Source organism: Coptis chinensis, chromosome 8, assembly GCF_015680905.1.
Source record: "Coptis chinensis isolate HL-2020 chromosome 8, ASM1568090v1, whole genome shotgun sequence".
Classification (NCBI taxonomy): domain Eukaryota; kingdom Viridiplantae; phylum Streptophyta; class Magnoliopsida; order Ranunculales; family Ranunculaceae; genus Coptis; species Coptis chinensis.
In genome coordinates, this window is record NC_141463.1 from 419,570 (window position 1) to 445,928 (window position 26,359).

General features: G+C 35.9%; 4 protein-coding genes across 5 annotated transcripts; 3 read left to right on the forward strand and 1 right to left on the reverse strand.

The window, feature by feature from the left end:
• The first annotated feature begins 7,926 nt into the window (after nt 1–7,926).
• LOC147479131 (O-fucosyltransferase family protein) lies at nt 7,927–15,544 on the forward strand. 2 transcript variants are annotated; one of them, XM_086577014.1, is made up of 10 exons: nt 7,927–8,488; nt 9,250–9,319; nt 9,934–10,001; nt 10,120–10,208; nt 10,946–11,143; nt 12,148–12,352; nt 12,462–12,629; nt 13,798–13,965; nt 14,058–14,248; nt 14,860–15,544. In XM_086577014.1, exons 1-10 carry the CDS (start codon nt 8,099–8,101, stop codon nt 15,017–15,019), a joined length of 1,707 nt encoding a protein of 568 aa, XP_086433140.1. In that variant the 5' UTR covers nt 7,927–8,098; the 3' UTR covers nt 15,020–15,544. The 2 variants fall into 2 exon arrangements, 1 of the variants encoding a protein (XP_086433140.1); XR_015204368.1 differs by having other exon boundaries at nt 7,966–8,488; nt 14,072–14,248.
• Nucleotides 15,545–16,163: 619 nt separating this feature from the next.
• On the forward strand, nt 16,164–17,721 carry LOC147479132 (thaumatin-like protein). Its single transcript, XM_086575791.1, has 2 exons — nt 16,164–16,652; nt 16,813–17,721. Exons 1-2 carry the CDS (start codon nt 16,586–16,588, stop codon nt 17,484–17,486), a joined length of 741 nt encoding a protein of 246 aa, XP_086431917.1. The 5' UTR covers nt 16,164–16,585; the 3' UTR covers nt 17,487–17,721.
• A 2,074-nt stretch (nt 17,722–19,795) lies between these two features.
• Nucleotides 19,796–24,630, forward strand: LOC147479133 (Pentatricopeptide repeat (PPR) superfamily protein). Its single transcript, XM_086580709.1, has one exon. The coding sequence runs from the start codon at nt 19,812–19,814 to the stop codon at nt 21,912–21,914; it is 2,103 nt and encodes a 700-aa protein (XP_086436835.1). The 5' UTR covers nt 19,796–19,811; the 3' UTR covers nt 21,915–24,630.
• On the reverse strand, nt 22,486–24,705 carry LOC147479134 (putative pentatricopeptide repeat-containing protein At3g15130). The gene has a single exon (XM_086580710.1). It carries the CDS (start codon nt 24,648–24,650, stop codon nt 22,854–22,856), a length of 1,797 nt encoding a protein of 598 aa, XP_086436836.1. The 5' UTR covers nt 24,651–24,705; the 3' UTR covers nt 22,486–22,853.
• Nucleotides 24,706–26,359: the final 1,654 nt, after the last annotated feature.

The following is a 26,359-nucleotide window of genomic DNA, read 5'->3' on the forward strand; positions in this document are numbered from 1 at the left end:
ATTGAGTATATCAAGAGTGATTCCAATTCTTTGCCTGATTTTCTAACTAGAGAATTTTTGCAGGGATTATGAGCACCTCCCAAAGAGGCAGAGGCCGTGGTTATACCACTAAAGGCCGAGGAAAAGGCAAAGAAAAATATAATTTTCTTGACAATACGGAGCAATTTCCTCCATTATCACAGCAGAAAAGGAAAGTCAATGAAAGAGGCAGTTCTTACTCCTCTGACTCCTTATGTCCCTAATAAAAGGGCGATCAGACAGTCATTTATCTTCAACCAGGTGATGAGCAGTGGATGCCTGATCCTTGAGAAATTCAAAGAAGATATTTTGACACACAATAGTATCCTGTTGTTGACGGCAAACATAGATATATCCATAGTACAAAATATCAGGATATGGGTATTTATCGATACTCAATTTTTGGATATGTATCGTGGATATATCCCTATCTTTGGAGATATTTGACATTGTTTCACATGCAAATATCGTGGATATATCCAAAATATCGACAAATATCGTGGATATTTATTGATATATCATGATACATTATTTATATTTATTTAAAATATAATGGTAAATATTAAATAAAATTGTTATATATACAAAATATCACAAAATATCACAAAATATCGCAAAATATCACAAATATTGCAAATATCGTCAAAATACCGCCGATATTTGCAGTCATATATATCTCTTAACATATCGTGATATTTATATATATTTTTTCTCAAATCTAGATAGATATCCCCAAATATCGTGATATATCGGGATATTTTGTACTATGGATATATCTATGAAGAAATTTTAGCTTCGGCTACTTCCAGTATGGATATTAACCATACATTACAGAAGTCTGATTCAGAATATAGTCCGATCTCTTACAGCAAGACAATATTTAAGAGAATAATCTCTTACAATGAGTGGGGTTTGGATCCCAACAAGTGTCGAAAATTGAGTTCGACAAATATCCTTTATAATTACTAGGACTATATCTCAGCTTTTACTAATGTGTTTTTCTATCAGAATTCCTACAGGAAACATTCATGGTTCATTTAACTATGTCCCCAGTCTATCAAGACTAATTATCCATATTGGATTTTCCAGTGGTGGGAATATTTTGGTCCATAATTGGAAATTCTTCCTGAGAACCTTTTAGACATTTTTCTAAAATGGACGGACTATCATCCTCAACTAAAAGGTGATGATAAAATGCCAAAAGGGTTATCATCTTTAACCTTTTTTTACCATATATGGTATACCATGGATTTTCAAGTGGGATTTTAAATGTGAATATAATCACCTTAAAAAAATCCATTCAAGATAGTCAATTACTTTTCCAATGTAAAATTTTATTCAAGATAGTGGATTACTTTTCCAAGGTGGATCAAGAACCATTTTGATTATCAACATTGAGAATGATTTGAAGTCATTCATTGAATGCGGACTCGAAATTAATCCTCTATAAGAAGATCTGGTGGATCCAGGAACCATTTTGATATGATGAAGAATCTTATCAAATTTCATAGAATCTGGTTCATCGACATCAATTAAATCAAATCAATGACTTATGCATGGATAAGCTTAAAAGTCAATTTTTTGATATTTGGGCCAAGTTCAAAGAAGCTCTTAAGGCTAAAACAAGAGCCCAAGCCCACTTCTTCTAAATAAGTTTCTACAAAGAAGTCTACCAAAAGATTTCAAAGAAGACATCAAATCCTTTTTGCTTTGTTATCCTTACACAGCTGGAATCACAATGCTTTAATGGGACCCTTGAATGGGACGGACCTTTTGCTTCATCTAAGGATTCTTATCTTTTTAAGACAGAAAAATGCAATGGTCTCTTCTTCCATTATACCTTCAATTTTCTCTTTGTTTAAGTGTGAAAATGCAATGATTAAGATTTAGTGTATATGCAACAATTGTATTTGGAATATAATATAAATGTTAAATTAAGCAATTAAGATTCAAGACACTCGTATGTCTAAGTAAAATAATTTATCTCGTTACAATAAGAAAAATTAACTAGAGCTCCCCTAAAAAGAAAACATGGTAAGTTATCTAGTTAACTTGCCAAAACAATAATGTTTCCTATAGCCATCCAAATGATACCCCACTTGATTATTTGAAAACTATGATAGGTATATTACTTTTTCATGTAGAACTCGAAGTCCCAATATCATTCTATATCAGAGTAAAAATAGTTCAAAGTTGGTAAAAATTCTAATTTTTAGCAAACTAGATTTATAACAAATTATCTTCTGAATGACACAACGCTTTCCACAGGTGTCCAAATGCATCGAGACTTTTTGCGTTGAAAAGCTAACACATAGAACTTACTTTTTTTATGTTTTACAAAAATACTCAATCTCATTCTAAATATTCGAAAACTAGGCTCGAACACAGTGTGTAGAAATTGATTTATGACGCACTGTTTTCTGCCAGTCAAACTTCCAGACACCGTAATTAATTCCACGGACCTTCGAATGTGATGAGGCCAATTGGGTTGGAAAGAAGACTTAGAAAACTCATTTTTTCATGTTTTGGCGAGAGTTTGAATCTGACCCTAACTAGATGAAAACTCGATTCCAAACCAGGCACAGATTCGGCCCAAAACAAACTCTAACCCAAAGCCCATCTAAATTAATAGAATCTGGTCCACTTAAAATAAAAAGGACCCGGCCCACAAAAATAATATAAACCAACCCAACAACTCAAGGCCCAAAACCCTAAACTACTTAAGCCCAAAAGTTTATAAAACAACTCAAGCCCACCATTCAAATTCGGCCCAAGCCCAACTAAAACAAAATTTTAGTTCTGGAGCACTGGATCGTGTTCTTCTTCTTCTCCCTCAATAGCTCACACCACCACCGAAATCAGCCACCACCACTCTCACTCCCCACCACACCAAAACCATTCGGTTTTGATCCTCCTAAAAAACCCAACATTTTGCCATAACCAAAACCCAATTCCACCACTCCTCAAAAATTCGATCTCGACCGCCATTAACAACCCATTCAAACTTCAACAACACCCAAACCAGTAACCCACAATATCCAATTCAAACAACAACCAACAAACATAAACCAACAGCCCAAATCAACCCAAACAAATAACCTGATAGTAAGTTACTTGAGAGTTCATCACATAGTATTGTAACCCAAATAATAAATATACATCTACATAAATTGACGGCAGTTAAATCGAAAAACAAAGGAATTACATTCAAATCCCTTAAAAAGGATTTTAAGAAAAACAAATGATACATCAACTCCATGAATTTAACGAGATCTAAAACTGTTTCTCTGAAGTTGTTTGTATTTATTTGTGATGATAATAAATCATAAGTATACTAATTATAATCGGCAGACATGACCAATATATAATCATCCAACATAACATATATATTCACGACAGACTATAAATATCATGTTTCATTGCTAGTCACGTAGAAATTTATACGTATACAAAATATCTACTCTCCTTTGTTATGTTTATGAGCAGCGTGAAGGAATAAAAACTTGAGAACGAATAACGCCCCGTAACAATCGTCAGAAAGCAATCCCCATAATCTTTTCATTTCTCTCTCTTAAAAATGTCCGTGTAAACTCTTTTTTATTTTATTTTTCAAAACCCCCGGGATAAAGATTTATCTCTTTACCTTTCCTATCTCCACTAATCTTTATTCTTTTTATTTTTATCTATTTTTATTTTTATTATTATTATTATTTATTATACTAGGAAAATAGAAAAAAATAGGGTGTTATAACGCGGTTGCAGGGTATTCTAACCCGATCGTGACGTCCGTTGTGTGACTTATGAACGAAATGATATATGTTTGCTACTAGGATATTTTAACTAATCGATGTTTGTTGTATATTATGAAATTCTTCTTCTATAAGGGTTTCTTAGTTAATGAAATACTTTACGATTAATTTTACTTCATTGTTTTTATTCTTACACTTGATTTGTTTGCTCAGTTTCTTGAATATAGAGACCGATGAGGCGAGCATATATGCTTATTGGTGATGGGAGTATAAGTATTTGGAATAGGATGAATGATTTCCGACGCACTACAACCATCTTTTCAAAAGTTTATAATATAACAAAACAATTTGCGGTAAAATATTTGGTACAAGATCAATCATATAGTATACATTGTAATCATATATTATATAAAACGAGCTCCTTGCAAATTGATCTTACAGACCATAAAGAAATTAAAATGTTTTCTCGTAACATATGTAATATGATTGATCCCTTTGAAAGTGTCGATCTACTAATTTCAATCTCTCTCTTTACTATGGCCCTAATTAAGTAATAAGCGCAACCAAAAAAAGTCCATAACAACGTAACAACAATTTGAAAGTAAAAGAAGTTTGGGCGACTACATTTAGCACTAATAATAAATTTTGGGAAAAAAATACTAGTATTGAAATAACAAATTATAAGTGGTTCACATATAATTTGAATTTTGCTTTATGGGTGTCACGGTTCAATGTTACCCAATAATACCATCTATACAAGTCTAGGACGGGAAAGGGAGATCGGTGTAAGCATTAGGTATGATAATAACACTATAAGGAAGTATACAATACCGTTATCAAGTACGCCATAATATATAAATTTACGTGGGCCAAGTGGGCCACTGGGAGCGGGTAGGTTTTACCAGCAAAATTGAAGGTGAATAAATTTCGGAGTCTAAACAGTCTTTACGTTGGACTTGAGCTATACATTGTTTAGGAATTTTCTATTTAATTAAGAACGAGTATGCGAACCGTGCTACGCATCGGTGTTTTTTCAAATCTTTAAACCTGTCAGTTATAATTTAAAAAATAATATAAAAACATTAAGAGGGGTTGAATATAATTTGAGTGATGTGAATGAGGTTTTCTAAATTATTTTAAATAATATGAAGCTAATTCTAATTTCAATAAAGTGAGAGAGTTTTTGGTAAATTGTTTAAAAAGGAGGGAGCTGATTAGAATAATTAAGGGAGGTGGTTCTAAAATCATAAAATAGAGAGATTACAAATACACAGTTCGGTTGAAAAAATTCCTCCTAAAGATCGGCTATCATATAGTGTAGAGATGAGAATATTAAAAATCCGTTTATAGCTCATGCTTGTGAGGTTGTTGCTATGCTCATGGTAGGCACTCTCACTGTCAAATACCACCTTTAATTTATACAATTATACGAGTAGTACATTTTATTTGTTAATGGAATAAACATATAAACAAGTGTGAAACTCTTATTATAAAATTTGTAGCCTTTAAGTTTTAGGACATTTCACTACTATTATTATTATTACGAAGGATATTATTGGTCATTAATTCGGTATTCGGGACCATCAGTCCATCACTCTATCATCATCAATTTTTTCAAATGACAAATATCTTTTCCAAATCTGATCAAATTATTTTTCGGATGACAATTTCTTTTCAGAATTCGGAAAGTTTGGAAAATTAAAAAAAATTCGAAAGTAAATAGAAAATTTGAATTATATAATCGGAATTTTTTTAGGCCGGATAACTATTTTTATTCAGTTAGTACATTCATTTTGAAATGTATTAATTTAGTAAACAACTTAGACATTTTAATACGTTCATCAAACAAGTTTTTTTCTTTGTGTCAATGTATTGATTCAGTAAATAGGAAAATGGAATTTTCTGTAACGTATCAATAAGCTAGACCCATGCTACGAGTTGTCTCATGATTTTTTGAAAGTATGAGAGAGATAAGGTTCTACTTATCTAGGGGTTTTATTTGGTTTGTAAACTATTTCTAGTTTTAATTTAGTAATTATATATGAAATTGACAGCTAATATACATGTTAAAAATTCAGATCGGATTTTAAAAACACATCCAATTCTGTTCAAATTATTTTTTTCAGAGAATTCAGATATTGAGACATGAATATCCAGGCCAAATTCAAAAATTTTATTAGATCGGATTTCACAAAAATCAGATTTTCGAAAAAAAAAATGGTACCCATAATAGTGTGGAACGTTCGGCTATCATACAATATAGTGTATGTCTGTATGATATGAACCTTAGTACAATATGTCATGTTTTATCCTCCTCAACAAAAGTATTCAGTCAACAAAAGTATTCAGAACTGCCTATAAAGAAAAGAATTGACAATACTCATTACAAGAGGATAACAATAACAATGTTAAGTTATCAGCACACCTATTAGATTCTATATACACATGATTGAAGCAAATTCTCTCAAAACTATAAACCATTTGCCTAATGTCTTTTATTAAGTTAATACAATACCATACTGGTTTCTCTATATCATTGATTGCCATAATATCTCACATAGAATCATAGTCAACTTCCACTCGAGTCGCTTCCACAAGCAAGCATCCTTGTAGCCATGCTTCTATCCCTTTCAGTTCCTGGACCAATAGTGACTTCTGGTCATATGACCCCATATAGGTCATCTTTACATCTCCCTTCGAGTCCCTTATCACAGCTTCCTTTCATCTGTTCTAATGACCCAGCACCATTTACTTTTCCATTTTCATTCAATGGTGGTATCCATGTGCATTCAATTGGAGGTTTATGTGTCGGCTCAATCTCTATACCAATTCTGTGTAGTAGAATGATTGAGTGCTTGAGAGTGGTAAATCTTGTTTGTATATAGTAATATTTTGTCTCATTTATAAGTTTACTCCTCATCGACAATACATAACTATCGAGTGAACTGAGACGTTTTTATTCCGCTTGAAAATGCTAAGAATAATCAGATGATTAGGAAAACGACTATTTCAAGTGGTTGGTACAAACAAATCAAGGAGGCCTACTGAATTAAATGAAACAATGAAGGAAATTTGTATTCGTTGATATAGCCAACCAGCATAAGAACATATATACCACTAGTAATTGTCATTCCAAATGGTTTAGTTTTTGAGCTCAGAATGTCCTATTTGTTTGCGACTACGTAAAATGTCCAAATCAGCAGATCTCATCTCCAATAATTCAGTCAAATGCTTAAAAATGCAAGCTACACATTACACAGTACACATAAACTATCTTTGTGCTCATCATGAAACATTATTAATAAGACTGATGCACACTACTATATAGAATTGTATCAAGATTCGAGATATGCAAATATACAATCAATATTCAATACACACGCTACAAATATACAATCAATATTCAATACACACGCCCCAAAGTATTTTATGCGAAAATATGTGCAATCAACTGTGTGGGTGGGTTGTTGGTAGGGCTGTAAATGGAGCAGGTTCGGGTCGGATTATTCAAAACTCTTTATCATATTTGAATTTATCTGGATTCGGATTCGGATCGGATTTCAGATATCTATATCTATTAAAAAATATTAAAAAATACACTATTTTAATGATTTTCAATTTTTCATATATATAAATGTAAGATATAAATTAATTATTAGGTATCAAAATATAAATTTTGTTAAAATGATTTGAGTTTTCGGATATTCGGGTCGGATTCTAGTTATAAACATATAAACCATATCCGTTAAAATGGATTCGGATATGGTCGGATTCGATCGCATCCCAGCCTTAGTTGTTGGTGGTGAATTGCAGTGAACTAGGCAAGTGATAGTGGATGGTCAGTTACTCAGATTCTCAATTGTCCTAATTAGCCAAAAGAAGATGGTCCAAAATATTAATACACGTTGAAATTGAAAGATGCATTAAGCCCAAAAAACTCTTTCAGTTACAAAAAAAAAAAAAAAAAAACTCTTTCAGTTTCAAACACTCATACCCCATTACTATTTGCTATTGACTAGAAATTCAAGATCAAATCATTTTTTTTACCAAAAGTCCAAATCACATTGTATAAAACTACAAAAAAAAAAAAAATGTAAGATATTATTATTATTATTATTATTATTCCTAACTTATTCCAAACGGCACGTTGCTTACCATCCCCACACAATCAAAAACAGCCAAGAACAATAATCTTACATGTCACATAGTAGAACAACATAATCAAGTTTTCCTAAACTGACAATTAGAAGTTAATTAATTAATTATAGAAATTAACAAAATTAGAAAAGAAAAAAAAAAAAAAAAAAAAAAAAAAAAGTGCAGCTGCGGAGATGCACGTATACACAAGAGCAAGAGAAGGAGGAGGAGGAGGAACGGGAAGTAACACACCATCACCACCAACATCACCACTAAGATCACCAAGGTACAACAGATATGGAGCAAGATCAAAAACAGGACCAAGATTTCAACCAAGGACATTTTTACAAAGAGTTGCATGGATTGTTTTGTCAGTTGTTCTTAGAAGACAAGGGGTGTTTTTATTTGCACCACTCATTTATATTTCTGGTATGCTTCTTTACATGGGCACTGTTTCTTTAGACAATGTTGTTCCTAGTATTGCTAAATCTTCAAGATCTCCACCTGGCTCTGTTTATCGGTCTCCTCAACTTTATATCAAGCTTAGACATGAAATGGATGAGGATAATTCTTCCAATGACGCGGTATGGAAACGTTGCTTTTCTTTTATTTGAATCTGAATTGTGTTGTTTTTGTGTTAAAAATTGAATCTTTATGTGTAGTTTTTTGTGTTCTATGGCAATGGGTAGGAGTTAAATTTGGTATTTGTAGTTGGGGTGGGCTTGTTTTCTGTTATTGATTGAGAATATTGCGATTCGGAGGGAAATGGTAGAAAAGAGTGAGTGGAGTTTGGATTGAGTAGACTTTTGTTTTGTTGAATTTGAAAGAGAAGTTGTAGGTAACTGGAGATTAGTTGTTCTACTTTGTACGACGGACAAATGCATACGAGTTTTTAAGCATCAAAGTAGTTGAGAAAGAGTAATGAGTGTTCCTTATTTTGGACTTATGCCCTCCAATTGTACTTCAGTAACTTTCCAGGGCTCACTTGGTTCCTAGAGGACCTAGTTCTAGGCGTTTGTCTAGGTCTCACTTCAATTAATTCCACTGGAGGCTTTAAGTGATGTGGGTTGCGTGGTCTCGTCTCAGTCTCAGTTACAAAGCGCTTTACTTGTATATAGAGCAATATAGGTGATCCCTAGATTTGTTGGTGATTATATCTATGGAGCGATCTACAGATGCTAATATAGAATACTTTCCTTTGTATATAAGTAGACCGATAAAGAGTAAAAGAACGGACGGCGGTTTACATACTTTTTCATTTTGCTTGACATTGTATTTTTTTTGTTACTTCCTCTTTATGTTAGATGATTTTTAGCTATTAACTTGACGATTGGATTTTCTGTAGTTAGCATCTATTTGGAAACGCTCTTACAAAGGTGGGGAGTGGAGACCTTGTATAAACATGACCATAGGAGGTATGATCTATCCTGAGAATTTAAACTTATGTCTGTATTTCTTTTCTCAGAGTTTATATTTTGCAACATATGGCATCGTTTATGTGGGGTCCCAAATTGCCAATGCCCATGGTGCATTACAATGGTTCATAACAATGGGGAATTTCATTGAAACATAATTTTTTTTTTGACACATTTGTTTGTGATTGAAATACTACCAAGTCGAGGGAAGATATTCGGAAAATTAGGAATATTCTGGGGGAGATATCCATGTTACCAGATTCATTGCGTTTCCCTATATTCGCTGTGTACATTATTCGTCCTTATCTATTGATTTCAGATGTGAGCTTAAACTTAAAACTTATCATGGATAGTGGTACAAGCACAATTCACATATTTTTAGAGAGTCTTACACAACTATTTAAATAGATTTTACTGAAGAGTATCGTCAATAAAACTGAATACAACATTCTAGGTGTGGTTTAAGTTTCTGATGTCAAGGATCCTTGGTGGAGCAAGCTGAATATCATTTTGTGATATTCTAGAAGTAAATAACAGCAGAATTAGTAACCTGCTATTAGATATTGATCTGTTGTTCAGAATATTAACACGGTCTCTTCTGTTAAATGTTGCAGATTTGCCTGATTCAAACGGTTACATATATGTTGAAGCAAATGGTGGCTTGAACCAGCAGAGGACATCGGTTGTTCTTTTTCCTTAGTCATGCGTCGTTTGTCTCCATTATTTTATTTTGTCTCTTCTTTAAAGTTCTCCGTATAATGTTCTAGAGGCTCATACTATTAGCACATACTATTTTGTAGATATGCAATGCAGTTGCTGTTGCGGGCTATCTGAATGCGACACTTGTAATCCCAAACTTCCACTACCATAGCATTTGGAGGGACCCTAGGTATGTCTTCTGAATCTTCAACATCTAATCTTTAGAATTAAGGAGGCAAGGAAAGTTATATTAGTGTAATTGTGTCATGATGTGTAACGTTTGAACATAAAAATGTTCTGAAGTCTACTGTTCTTGGTGCTACTGCATGTAAATTAATGTGATTCATTTGATGTCAATTTGTTTATTTTATGAGTCAGTACATGATAAGATAGCAGCCGTTATATTACCCAATATGTTTAATGACTACATCTTCGACCGTCGTATGTGCCAGTGTAGTATGTGACTAAGGTTTGAATTTCAGACTCACACATGAAGGTGTAGATGAGCTGTTTAACTTGTTATGAATTAAATTTTTCTTCTTTTGTAGGAGTGTGAAAATTTCAAGTATGCACTTAGGACCATCTATAGTAACATACATGTCCAGATGTTTCCTTAGCATTCTGATCTTGATTTGCATGCTATGATGATGTCTGTCCTAGTTTTAACTATCAAAACTTGGGAGGTTGGGCTCAAGGCCTTGGGTTCGATTCCCACCACCCTGGGGAATTAGGAGCTTTCGTATCTTAATGCATGTATTGATTTATTATGTATGGGGTTTAAGGTACCGTTTGCTTGATTTCTTTACACTAGCAAAATAAGCTTGGTCTTGCCTCCCAAGAAAACTGGAGAAAGAGAAAAAGAAATGAAGAAGAAAAGAAAAGAAGAACATGGTTTTGGCTCATATCTGATAATTCTTTGGCTTGCAGCAAATTCAGAGACATTTATGATGAGGACCATTTTGTCAATACCTTGATAAATGATGTGCGGGTGGTTGATAGGCTGCCTGAATATATAATGGAGCGATTTGACCATAACATGAGTAATGTTTATAACTTCAAAATTAAGGCATGGGCGTCCATCCGTTACTACAAGGATGCAGTTCTACCAAAACTGCATGAGGAACAGTAAGTTAAAATCTTATCCTACTTGGTTGGTTTTCTCCTACTGTCTTATTATTATTATTATTATTATAAGATCTTTTACTTTTTTTTATTTTTGTACAAATATGGTTGGTTTTCTCCCCTTATGCCTACTCTATAATTTTTTTATTAGTTGTTTTTATTTTATACTTCTTTAAAAAATTAGACTGGCTATATAAAATATTACATGACAAGAATTTTCCGTACATAAGCTTGAGTAGGAAAGTTTCTATGAGATTTAGTTACTTCTTGCCCCGAATCCATGTCAATAAATTCTTGAAATCAGTGTGATCTGATTTCAAGTGTTTAAAAATATCTATTTTCAACTACCAACTGCATGTACCATAGCTACTACTTATGCTATGGTCTTTCTTGTGCATACCTGATGCATTCTTTGTGGTCTTCCACCTGGAATAGATCATAAAGTAACATTACTGAACTGGATATTTATCGGTGTCGCTCCTTGCTAAATCCATTTGATACTGACCCCTGCATGTGCGTTGTTTCACTTGTACGAGGTTGAGACGCTATCCTTATGGTATAATAACTGTGTGTGCTAGCTCTGTTAGGAAACTTTTGTACTATTTCTTTTTTCCCCGTGATGGGGCTGGAGTGTGATTGTGGCCAAAAAGGATTTGTGATGAAAAAGCCTTATATTGTATAGATGAATGTTCTTGAAGTGTGCTGCTACTTGACATTGGCAGCTTTGTTAAATCTCGAATACATTAGCTTTCTCTATCTGCTTTTAAGTTGAAAATAATCCATACTTCTAAACGTATTAACATTATCCTAAAGATACTCAGCAAAAAACGTTGGGTTCTTCGTGAATTGACTTCTTACTCGGGCCATCCTTCAGTAGTATACTCATATGTCTCATCTTTAATGTGCTTAAACTTTTTCCCTTGTGCTCTTAATTTTTTCGCCTTTTTCAGTTTTTGTTGTTTTCTACTGTAGCAACTCATTTAAAATTTGAAGTTTATTGCTCTCAGGTTCATTAGGATATCTCCTTTCGCAAACCGTTTGTCATTTGATGCTCCTCCAGCTGTCCAACGTCTTAGATGCTTGGCAAATTATGAAGCATTGAAATTTTCAAATCCTATTAGAACTTTGGCTGAAAGTTTGGTTGCAAGGATGAAACAACACAGTGCGATCAATAATGGGAAATATGTTGCTGTGCACCTACGGTTTGAAGAGGTTGTGTTTACATGCTAAAGCAGTTTATGTATCCTTGTATTATTTGGTTGTCACCTACTCACCTTACCTTATAAATTTTGGTACTGAAAATTTGATTCTCAAAAAACAGGATATGGTTGCTTTTTCCTGTTGCATATTTGATGGCGGGAAGCAAGAGATAAATGACATGAATGCTGCAAGGGAAAGAGGTTGGAGAGGAAAGTTTACTAAACCTGGCCGAGTCATTCGACCGGGAGCAATCAGACAAAATGGAAAATGTCCCCTTACTCCCTTGGAGGTGAGGTCTTTTACTTTGGTAGTAAGACATATATTCTTGTTGAAGTGAGTAATATTTATTGTTCATCCAAAAAATATATTGGAATGAGCTCATGAGCTACGATTGGTTTGCTAATGTGAAGTGTTTCTATGGGATTAAACATTCATTATCTTGTGAGCAAGAATATACGCCGAAGGAGATCATCTTGCGGGTCAAGATCCCTCTAGATAGTCATTAAGGCCTAAGGGTGAAATAGTGGATAAGGGCTTAGATGATAAAATACAAAGAGATGACCAAGGAGTAGTGATATGCTGTACGGAAGGACAAGGATCGAGACCCAAGAACGAAATAGCAATCGAAAAATGTGCCTCTCATCTATTATTTTAATAGCTGTTCCGAGATCGCACACCCAAGCATGTGATGGAGAGAATAAAGTCTGAATAACTGGCTAGGCTTCCACTCCAGCTGTCTGCACATTTGTCTTAATCCTAGTAGTGGCAACTCTGCCCAGGCCCACATGTTAGGTGAGGAGGCCTACAACTACAATTTGACATAGCTGCCCAGAGCAAAGTAATTTGGCATTTCGTTTGCCCTCCAAACCACTAACTGCTTATTCACCCCCTGATTATGTCCAGCTGGTGCTACATAGGACGATGCATTTTTTGGGTCTTTACTGAGGGTTTCTGGTTTTAGGAGACAGTTATCAGCATGTGGAGCTTTGCTGCAATAGCTTTCTAGCTTTCCTTTCTTGTTATGGTTCTTTTCATTAAGCCCTGTTTAATTTCCCGTTTGACCATTGTAACTCGGGTTCTTTTCAGAATGTTCATCATTCTATTGATGAAAAAATGGGCATTTTACGTTACAAATATTACATTCTTGAGCCATTAAGCTATAGCCTGAAAATTTACATTTATGTGCAAACTTTTTATGTTCTTTTGTAAGACAAATAATACATTTTTTTTTTCAAATTTTCACTTGTCCTTATCTCGCCGTTGTTACATTCAACTGTTATACCCTTAAAGACCACTTCTCCTTTTTTTTTTATCCATAATGAGCGCCAGCATTGGATCTTGTATTGAATTTATTTTACTTGCCAAAATGAAAGGTTGTTAAATTAATAAATTTGTATCTTGTGAATGTGCTTTGTCTTCGTTTTAAATTTTATTCTTGCTTAATAATATGGTAACAGGTTGGCTTGATGCTTAGGGGCATGGGTTTTGATAATACTACATCTATATATTTGGCATCGGGGAAGATATATAATTCAGAGAAATATATGGCTCCACTTCTTGAAATGTTTCCCTTGTTACAAACTAAAGAAACAATTGTGTCAGCTGAGGAACTTGCTCCATACAAGGTATGCATATGTATGGCTTATCATTTGTAATATACCCTTGTTATGGAGGCATTTCTCATGGTCCTTGCTGTAATTTGTCTTACTGCTTACAGAACTATTCTTCCAGGATGGCTGCTCTAGACTACACAGTTTGTCTTCATAGTGAAGTGTTTGTGACAACACAAGGTGGTAACTTTCCTCATTTTCTCATGGGCCATAGGAGATTCTTGTACGGTGGCCACTCCAAGACAATCAGGCCCGACAAAAGAAAATTAGCATTATTGTTCGATAATCCAAATATTGGGTATGTGTTCAATCAAATATGTTGCATGTGATCATTTATATACTTCTTTTTTAAAGCTTCATTGCTTTTGGTTACCTATCAGTGTTTACTTTTGTTTTGCTAGACCTTGAGTAAATTGTTAACTGTTCACGGCCCAAATGAATATGTTGGAAGTTGGAACCCTAACTTCCTTAAGTAACAATATCACATTGCAACTTTAGTTGGGCCAGCGTTTTTTCTACTGGCTCACATTCAGGATCTCTTGGGAGTGTTCTATATACTCACTTGCCAGGAAAGGTGAATTTACATGCAAACAACTCATTTATAGGTTATGACATATGATTTCTGTTTATACATAAATCTTCAACAAACTAATCTTAATCTTTTACTTATTGTTTTCCGTACAAGCTGTGATTAGTTCCTTGATCATCCTTGATCAATCCAAGATATTTATTCATCTTTGGTGTAGTTTTTATGGTGATGATAACTGAAAAGTGAAAATGGATCATTAGATCCAATGAGCTAAACTACTAACACTACCAAACTTACAAGAAGATTTTCCACGGTAGTAGGTTAAGCACTGCCACTTCAGAATGCCATCATTTTGGTTTTGAATCAAGTTAGTTTTACAGATGGAAGACCTTCAAGCGACAAATGCTAAGCATGCGGAGTCACAGTGATGCCAAGGGAATCGAACTTAAGAGACCAAATGATTCCATATACAGCTTCCCTTGTCCAGACTGCATGTGTCGGAATAAGACCGAAGATACGAAATCGTCTTCAGCTTCATGATTTTGCTTTGAAAGAGATTGTGATGGACTGTCTTTGTTCTTACAACTTGGGAGTGCAAGTCCGGCCTCTGACCCCCATTCTTTCCATTGTTGTAATTCTTTCATTTTTCTGTAAGGCGGTCTTAGCACTCCAGTTGTTGGATGTCCGAAGTTTTGAAAGAGCACATTGCTCTGAGTACAGTTTTCTAACACGGATATGGGGAATTGTTAAATGCCCTGTTTTCTCCTGCTCAGAATGGAGAACAGAAACGAGATCATGACATTGCAGGTGTTCCTGGGCATTAACTAACACAGTCGGCTCAAATTTTGCTACTGCAGCTGCTGTTTCTAACCATGTTGTGTGTTGTGACACATCAGATTACTTTGCTTCATTGGTTATGGGCGTTTTGTATATCAACTGATCAACATACATGTCAGGATGTAAAAAGACGTGAGATTTGTACATGTATTACAGCCAGGATATTACCCCATTTTGGATTGGCTCTTGATTGTGGAACATGAAATATATAGCTCACTTTTCTTTTTATGTTTTGTATGCTAGAGCATTTGATTTGCACGGCGTTGAATGTTGATATTGTTTTTGTTAAGCTTAGATGAACGAGTTTGAGATAATAATGACCATGTTTGTGAATAAACTCTCCCTGTTACTGACACGTTTCCCAGATTATGTCCTCTATCTTCTCAACAACAACAGTTGCATAATAGTGTTTTAGAATGCAAAAGATGTTCTGAAGATTTCAAAAGATTTAGAGGCCTGAGATAAAATGTGTATTGAGATGAAATGTGTATGAATGTGTATTGAGATGAAATGTGTATTTGTTCATACTTCATAGTACGTAACTCTCTAGTTGCCTTGACTGGGAATTGCACACTCTCGAGCAGCCTACTAGGCTGCTAGCATCCCCCAAACAAATTAGATAAGACCATTTTTTTTTTGAAAAGTTTTATATCCTCTATTTCTTCACTTTGGACTCAGGTGTTTTGGATGAAAAAATTAAGATTGTAGGGTTGTAGACTTGTGGTGTTGTCGACGCCTGTGACTAGAGTACTAGAGAGAAAAAGGAGAGGCCTAACATCTACTACTTGGTGCTTGTAATCTAAACTCAAAATAGAATATTACAGTGATCAGTGATGTTCAGTTTTACAAGTGCAGGCTGCAGTAGGCTGGTAGGGAGGTATATTTTTTCACTAACATGTGACACGAATATTTCATATTTTCGAAAGAAGACATGCAAAACGCACTGGCTTCTGACATCCTTGAATGCCGTGCACTTTCAAAACATTTCTACTTCACACATACAGTTACACATGGAGTGAGTACTCACTCAAAGGACCTAAGTAGAAACAACTGGAACCACTCTCTGCAACCCTGGTCTCTAAACCTGTTTTTGAGCAGGACCTGTTTTTCCTTTTCTTTCAACCTTTCATCACTCCCCAAAACTCAATCAAACCACTTCCCTTTTCCACTTTATCAGACACTACACATTACAAAGTAGAAGATATTTTTACAAAGCTGAAAGATAACAGCCTTTGTTCACTATTTTTCTCACATTCATTCCTCTTACTCATGGAGGTAATGCTGATGAAGCCACTTCTTGCTCTTCTGTTCATCTCCTTCTTCATCAACTTATCAGGTACTTGGTTTAGTTACTTTTTTGTTTTTTTTTAAAACTACTTTTAACATCTGTCCTAGAAAGTATGTCTGTTTTTCTTCAATGGGAGTGTTGTAATATTAAAAATAAGAACACTTTATCCATCACCAAAGGCACTAATTACTTATTTGTTAATCTTCAGTTGAAGTCTCAGCAACTACCATTGCACTGTACAACAAATGCCCACACCCAGTATGGCCAGGTATTCAACCAAGTGCTGGCAGACCTATCCTTGCAAAAGGTGGTTTCAAGCTCAACCCCAAACAAGCCTACTCCCTCCGTGTCCCAGCAGAATGGTCTGGTCGCATTTGGGGTCGCCGAGACTGCGTCTTTGACGCTGCCGGTAAAGGTCATTGCGCAACTGGGGACTGTGGTGGTTCTCTTTACTGCAATGGACTTGGTGGTGAACCACCTGCAACTCTAGCTGAAATCACACTTGGTGCTCAAGATTTCTATGATGTTAGCCTTGTTGATGGATACAATCTAGCAATCTCTATCACCCCTTTTAAGGGTAAAGGTAGATGTAGTTATGCTGGATGTGTAAGTGATCTGAATGAAATGTGCCCTGTGGGATTGCAAGTGAAGGGTCATAATAATGCAGTCGTCGCTTGTAAGAGTGCTTGTTTTGCTTTCAAGTCACCAAAGTATTGTTGCACTGGGCTCTATGGAAATCCTCAGTCTTGCAAGCCTACTGCTTATTCCAGGATCTTCAAGACTGCTTGTCCCAGGGCTTATTCTTATGCTTATGATGATCCTACAAGCATTGCCACTTGCAGTGGTGCGAGTTACTTGGTTACATACTGCCCTCATCATTGATTTCTTAGATCTGGTTTGGTCAACTTTAATGTGATGGAAATATCCTATGGAGGGTACTTGGAACTTATTAAAACTAAAAACAAACAATTATAGTGTCTGTTTAGTATCTGTGGAGTTTTTGGGTGTGTTTAATGGAGTGGGATGTGGTTGCTGCAGTTCTTATGATACTGCAATGGGTTGTAATGAAGTAACTGATTATATTAGTTATAAACTACTAGTTGAATTTGCCTTCTAATTTGTTTACTCTGTGTGAGCTTCCTTCTTTACCTTTTATGTTTGTTGTAATTTTCCACCTGATTACAGGGTTTTGGGGCTTTTGGAAGGAGCATCTCTCTTAGAGCATCTCTAGATATAAAAATACAAGATGTAGGGGTCCCAATGCAAGGTTTTTTGTCTCGGAAAAAATTGGAGTGGAATACATTAATAAGCTTGTCTGTTCCAGATTCCACAAATTTTTATGTGGAATACATTAAAAGTGTAAAATCATCATGGAACAAATATAAAGAAACTGAGAAATTTCAAGTTTGAGTATGTAATACGGAATTACGGACTATTGAGTGGCAAAATATGTTGTCTATCATTAGTGTGACAAGATTTTGCTGTGCATATTCTGAGATATTATGAAAGAGGCTACTGAAACTTTCTTTATGTTCTTGTAAGAACAGCACTTAAAAGTTAGAACATGTCTGGAACTCAATTCATAGCAAACTTTGCACGCCAATATGCAACCATGCACCATGGCTCGTGACAACCAACCTTTCTAGTCGTATTATACTATTATCATACTTCTTGCACTACTACAAGAAGGAAATTATCCATAACGAAGTAAGAGGTCATGGCCAGGGCCCAGGGGAGCCATAACCCACTTTGTCCGTCTGTCCGCTGGAGAACACTAGAAACACTCTCCCACTGTTTTGCCATATACTTGTATTAGCTTAGAGCAAGTCCAATGGAGCATTCCCAATGCAAGGGGGATTGAATTTAGCACATTTGAATTTTGGGGCTCAAGGTGACAAAGAAAAAATATACAACTAAGTCACCACTCTACCTCTTTTCAACCGATTTGATCGGATGTTTTATTTGACATTTTTTTTTTAAAAAATTTCGGGGTTTTTTCATACCAAATGTTTCATTTCGTCCCGTGATTTTTTTTTTCGGTTTTTTTTTAAAACTTCAAATGGGATATTTTATTCTATCCGACGCGTTTTTTTGACTTTTACATTCAGACGGAATCAAACATTCCGTCTGAGGTTTAAAGTCACCTTTGCATTGGGCAACCTTTTCTTATTTTTCATCACAAAAGTAGCAAAGAGAGAAAATAGTCCTACGTGGAGGTGAAAAAAAGTTGCTTGCATTGGGAATACTCTAATGGGCTGCTAAAAGGTGCTATATAGGCTTTTTAGCATGCCCAACTATATTTGGCAGCCCAAAACAAAAAAACTAATCCAATCATACTTTTTAGCAGTTGTTAAGTTCAAAATATAGCGAAAACTCTGGGCTTGTCTTAACTTGCAAATGCATTTGACTATGCCATTATTTGGCGCTAAAAAAACGCATAATTCTCCAATCCGTTAATTTTAAGTATTTTTAATTAAAATGGGAGATAGACGATATTTTCATTAAATTTTTTTTCTTAGTTTAGCGAAAAATATGCCATTCGGCTCCGACAACTTATTATGGTATCAATTGGCGAAGGTCTTAACTTTGGTTGGGTTTATAACAGAGAATTTAAGACCCTAAAAATCGGTAATTAGAATGACATTTTGGTAGTTGGGGTACTATATGACCATTTAGCAGCCCATATAGCACCCCATTGGACTTGCTCTTACATAATAGCAAACGACATTGAATAATTAGCTCATTTGTTTTGGGGCTTGGTGAAGAAAAAAAATATACACGACTCGCCTCTTTTGGTGCTACTTTAGTTTTAGCTTGTCTTGTCTAAGGCTATGTCGGTTCGGAATGTGTAGAATCTAAACTTTGATTCAAATACACAAAATCGAATAATACGCATAGAAGACAAATTTGAACTAAATAAATTTTATTATATCAATTCAACCACTTATATTAAACATGATAAACAAAAGAACTTACTCCTTCGTACTAGTGTATCTATTTTCAACAATGCATCTCTCTTATTATTCTATCACTTCTTCTTATTATAATGTCTAGACACTCACACACATATATATATATATAACTTCTCTAATTATTAATTCTTACTAAACTATTAATTAGAAACTTCTAACACAAGTTTCATAATATTTCGGAATGGTATAAAAGAAAACAAAATAGAGAGAAAAGAAAATGCCCGGGAAAAAGAAAATGTTTGTGCATTCAATTTTAAACCAAAACAAACCAACAATCAACAAAACAAGCTTCTTCCTCAAATACTTGTTTCAATTCCACACTAACCAAACACCATTAGAAAAAGAAGAAGAAGACGACGACATTAACAATGTACCATACTGGACTAAAAAAATACACACCCTATGTACAACAAACAACCAAGTTGATGAAGCACTTTCTCTTCTAGACCGTCTTCGTCTTCGTGGTTACCGCCCCAACTCACTCAATCTCAATAGCATAACACATGCTCTTTGCGATTCGAAACGATATAATGAAGCCCACCAACGTTTCCTACTGTCCATTGCTTCGCATTCTGTCCCCGATGCACGTACTTGCAATGTACTCATTTCTCGTCTCCTCGCTGCGAAAGATCCTACGCAAACTATGCGTGTTATTCGTGGGCTAGTTGTGGCGAAACCGGGGTATATTCCTTGTTTGATTATTTATAATAGGATTATTCATCAGTTTTGTCTGTTAGGTTTGCCTAATGAAGCCTATAGGTTGTTTTACGATATGAAGAGTAATGGGCATTTTCCTAATACAGTTTCCTATACATCACTTATAAATGGTTTTTGTGAAAATGGACAGTTGGGTATTGCGAAAAAACTGTTTGATGAAATGGTGGGAAATGGGGTTACGCCGAACTCGCTTACTTATAGTATTGTACTGAAAGGTGTTTTGCGGACGCGAGATATGGAGAGTGGGAAGGTATTGATGGAGAAGCTTTGGGAGAGAATGACTGATGAGATGGATGCGAATGTGAATAGTGCGGCATTTTCCAATCTTATTTATGCGTTGTGTCGAGAAGGGTTATTTCATGAAGTGTTTAGGATAGCTGAAGAGATGCCTCAAGGAAAGAGCGTTGAAGAGGGGTTCGCTTATGGGCAGATGATAGATTCTCTTTGTCGAGCTGGACAAAATCATGGCGCGTCTAGGATTGTGTATATAATGAGAAAGAAGGGGTTTGTTCCAAGTCTTGTCTCTTATAATTGTATTCTTCATGGTCTTACTAAGGATAGAGGTTGTATGAGGGCTTACCAGTTGTTCAAAGAAGGGATTGAATTCGGGTATTCGCCTTCAGAAGCTACTTATAAGGTGCTAGTAGAGGCTCTTTGCAGAGAATCTGATATCGACAAAGCAAAGGATCTACTACAAATTATGTTGGGGAAAGGGTTAGACAATACTAGGATATACAACATATTCTTAAGAGCACTAGCACTTACTCTTAAGGATAACCCGAGTGAGCTACTTAATATTATGGGTTCCATGCTTCAGACCCAGTGCCCTCCCAATGTGGTTAGCCTCAATATTGTTATCAATGGGTTGTGCAAGATGAGAAGAGTTGAAGAAGCTTTGGAAGTCTTTAATGATATGTTGATCAAGTTTTCCTGTACTCCTGATGTTGTGACCGTCACAACTGTTATTTCTGGTTTATTAAGTGCTGGAAGAATGGACGAAGCACTTCATTTCTTGCATACAGGGATGCCTGAATTAGGTCTTATCCCAGGTATTGTTACTTATAATGTAGTTCTCCGTGGTTTATGCCAACTCCAGAAGGTTGACGAAGCAATCAAAATTTTCAATGAACTGGTGCAAAATGGCTTGGCTGCCGACAGTACTACATACACCGCAATGATTGAGGCGTTATGTGGTTCCAATAGAATTGATGAGGCAAAGGAGTTTTGGAACAATGTTGTGTGGCCTTCCAAAGTGCATGATGATTTTGTCTATACAGCAATCCTCAAAGGGTTGTGTGCTTCTGGTAAACTGAATGAGGCATGTGATTTCTTATACGAACTAGTAGACTGTGGGGTGTTTCCAAATATTGTGAGTTATAACATCCTTATTGATAATGCCGTCAAGTTGGGCTTGAAGAAAGAGGCTTATCAGATTGCAGGAGAGATGAGAAAAAATGGGATTGTTCCAGATTCTATAACATGGAGGATTCTAGAGAAGTTGCATGGAAATAGTAAGAAGCCACTCTGTGATCATGATCTATCTCTGGAGTCCAGAGAGGTTGCAGAAACATCCCACAGGAATTCAAAAGAAGGAACACAAGAAAGTTCAGATCTCATGTAAGTGGACAAAATAGAGAGCAAGTGCTTCCGGAAGGAAACATGACCCAACTCTCATAATTTCATCTGTAATGCATTATGACTAGAAAAGAAAATTTAAGAGTCATCATTGTAACATTGAAACAGAATAAGAAGCTACTGGAAGTAGAGAATGACTGCAGAATGCTTCTTCAAGAACTGTAAAATGGATAACATGTTGCTGTTCTAGTACATAAATTACACAACTACTCCTTATTTCCGAGTTGCCAAAAGATCTAGGATTTAACATAGTCTGTCATCTTTCAATGTACTTCGATGTGATTTGCTTTAAAAGAATTGTCAGAAGATTTATTTCCTTCCTGAAGCTTGTACAATTATGTAGTGTATTCATATGTTACAGTTTTGAAGTTGGACTCCTTAGAGAAGCTGGCCTTCAAATGTGCATGAAATAGCAAATTAAAGCATTCTTCCTCTTCCTCAAAGAGCTCTACTGGTCCACTGATCTAGCATAATGACCATTCTCAGCATGCCAGGAACAATAAAGTGTGGCAGAAACACTTACAATTTATCCATCTGGTCCCTGCCCTCATGGCAAATTTGATGAATAGTTTCGATTTTGTTTCATATTCTTCAACAAACTCTCAGTGCTGAGAACACTCAACATTTGATGAATAAATAGATCCGAATTCGTAAAGACAACAACACCTTAGGTATAACTTCTATAACAGGGTTTGATGACTTTGATCACGCTTTACTGTTGGGCACTTGGGCTTACTGAAGGGCAGCAGAAGAATGCATATTCTTGTCCAAGACCACTCACCATTTGTGCATCCTGGGTGTTACCCTTCTAGTTTGTGAATTTCAACTCGCAACTGCACTCTAGCTTTTCTCCTAGAGCATATATGAAGGACATGTTCCTTTGTTACATCATGTTATTCATATCTTTAGAATGTGAGCTGCATTGTCAGTGTGTCACCCAGCTGCTCCCAGCCTCCTTTTTCAGCACACCAATACCCAGCCTCTCCCTCATCTTGCCCTTTTCGTCCCACAATCCCCTATCAGCATATATATTTGCCATTAACACGTATGACCCATCTGTTTTTGGGCTTAATTTCATAATCTTGTCTGCTGACCTTTCTCCTAATTCTATCTCCCCATGAGTCCTGCACGCACCAAGCAATGATTCCCATGCTAATACATCGGATTCAATTCCCATATCTACAATAAAATCTTCAGCTTCCTTCAGTCTCCCAGCTCGACCCAACATATCAACAACACAAGCATAATGTTCTCTCCTAGGCTTAACGCAATGAACATCTATCATGGACTTGAAAACCTGAAGCCCTTTGTCCACAAGACCACCATGGCTACATGCAGATAAGCTTCCCAGGAATGTAACTGCATCTGGCCTCATTCCTTCACTTATCATTGTCTCTAGGATTTCAACAGCCTCTTTTCCCATACCATGTTGGCCAAGTCCTGTAATCATAACTGTACAAGATACTACATCACGTCTTTCCATGGTCCCGAACACAAGTCTTGCATCTTCCAAGCTGCCACACTTAAAATACATGTCTATAAGAGCATTCCCGACTGTTACATCCAATCCGTGTGGTGATTTAAGTATCCTAGCATGAACTTGTGTTCCTTGCTCTAGGCTTGCTAAACTACTGTATGCTGGAAGAATACTAGCAAAACTGAACTCGTTCTCCTTCACGCCCCCTCTCAGCATTCTCTGATAGAAACAAATTGCTTCATTATTTAGTCCATTTTGCATGAACCCTGCAACCATTGCAGTCCAGGAGATAATATTAGGAGCTGGGATCCCCTCGAAAATGTTAATTGGAGACATCATCCCTTCTTCACATTTTGAGTACATTGTAATAAGTGCATTACCGATAGGCGTCTCACACGCCAACCCAGATTTAATCACACAACAGTGGAGCTGCATGCCCCCGTCTAAATCTCTCGGTTCTGAACATGTTTTTATGATACTTGTCAAAGTGAAGCCATCATAATTTACACCCTCGCGTTGTAGCCTAGAGAAGACTCTCATGGCGTGTTGACCACTACCATTACGCACGCATCCATCAATCATGATATTCCACGAGACTAAATCCAATTCAGTTATCTCATCAAATGCGCGCAAACAATCCTCCAGCCTCATTTTCTTGGCATACCCATCAATCAAAGCACTCCCAACAAACTCATTAGAACATAAACCATATCGAATAGCTTGTGCATGAATAACCTCCATGACGGGCGACAACACTAAACCTCGTGCACCAATCAACGTCGATAATGTGATATGGTTTGGTTTAACATCCTCTCCCTGCATACCAACGTAAACTCGGAAGGCTTCTAACACAATGTTGCCTCGAACATACGCCTTAATAATTGTATTGAACGAAACCACATCTCTTTCAGGCATTCTCTCAAACAATAAGACACAATGCTGAATCTTGTTGCATTGGCAGTACAGGTTTAGAAGTTTGTTCCAAAGCGATACTCGGCCATATGGGTCTAGTTTTATGAGTTTGGCATGTATGGACGCGCCTTTTTGGACATTGCAAGTGGCTATACATTCTTGTAGAGCATTGCTTAAGCTGTAGTATGAATTATTGTCATAGTTGAACTGAAGTTGTTCAAATTGGTGTCTGTTAGTTGGTTCAATTAAGTTTGAGAATTTTTTTACTACTAGTTGGTAGTTGTGGTGGAGCACTTTTTGTAGTTTGAATGGTAATAAGGTTTTGAATTTCATGTTGGCAAACTCACTTAGGGTGCAACATTTGGAGCCTTTGGGATTACGTGGTGGGTGTCATATTGGATTAGAGCAAATCCAATGGAGAGCTGTTAAATTGGGTTGCTAAAATTGTCACATAGGCTTTTTAACTTGCCCAGCCAAATTTGGCTCCCCAAAATAAAAAAATCAATCCAATCCCGTTGTATGTTTTGAAGTGCTAAATGATACGGACGGCATAGTTTATGTCGTCCGTCATTATTTTTTTTTTTTTTTTGACCAGATGGCATTGCAGGTTTACGTAAATCCGTCGAATTTAAATTTACGACGGCGGCCCGAACTATGCCGTCCGTCTCCCGAACTTAGCGAAAATCTTAACTTTGGCTTGGTTTTTAACTCCTTCCAAATTTAAGACCCTTTTAACAGTTCCATTAGAATAACATTTTTGATGGTTGGAGTATTATATTTGTCTTTAGCAGCCCATATAGCTTTCCATTGGACTTGCTCTTAAGAACGACAAAGGAAAAACAAATGTACATAAAAAATGGTTCTTGTGTTACGTGAGGAATTTCGAATATTAGATTACTAGAAGTGGCAGCTTCATGTGTCATTTTTCATTTTTAAACACCTAGTTGCTCGAGTTGTAAGCGACAATCTCTATAGTCTATAATTCTATGAAGTCTCTAATTCTATTATTTCTATATATACAAAGAAGTTTAAAAAAATGAGAAGCAAAAAAAGTAAAGTGCACTTCGAAGTCACCAACGTGACTTTGCACCAAACTTTGTCAAAGATTAACTGAGATTATCTATCATTAGTTCACTTGATACTGGCGAAGTGAGTTCCATCTGAAAATAGTTACTATATTGAAGTTGTTAACTTTGTGAGACTAGAAATTTTAAAACGGATTGCCAGAACTTCACTTCCTTCCATCTTTTAACTTGTTTTAGCCATTGCTTCAATCTAAGGTATTTGTTACTGCCGGACCCCAATTTGTGTTGTGCGACTCTACAAAAAAAACGATTATTACAAGTGTGCCATTGGTTTCAAAAAATCCAAAAAAAAAAAATTATTACTAAGTATGCCATTGATTCCCAAAAAATTGAATTTGAAACCCCAAACTTAAACGGTTTTGGAAAATCCCAAAAAACAATTATTACTAACTTATCAAAACGTTGTTTAGACTAAGTCCCAAAATTGAATTGGGACTTAGTCCAAACGACCGTAAGCGGTCAAGAGCCCAAAAAGCGAACTTTGAATTTTTTTTTGAAGTAAATCCCAAACGATATGGCCACACCGTTTGGGAGTCCAAAACGATGTGGCCATGTCGTTTGGGATTGACTTATAAAAAATGGCCACACCGTTTGACTTAGAAAAATCCCCAACGATATGGCCACCGTTTGGGACTAAGTCTCCAACGATATGGTCACACCGTTTGGACTTAGTTCAAAACGATGCTAAATGTCGTTGGATTTGAACTTTGAAAAAATTCAAAATTTTTTTTTTGCTCTTGATCGGGTTCGTTGGAATAAGTCCCAAAACGGTGGCCATGGCGTCGTTTGGGACTTAGTTCAAACGACCTAGCCGGGTCGTTTGGACTAAGTCCCAAAGGCTCTGTTTGGCCGCATTAAAATCTGTAGTAGCTGACCATGTATAGGTTACTAAAAATTAGTGGTGGATATCACATAAACCGATCAATATGGAGGTTGTTTGGTTACCTGAGAGTTTAC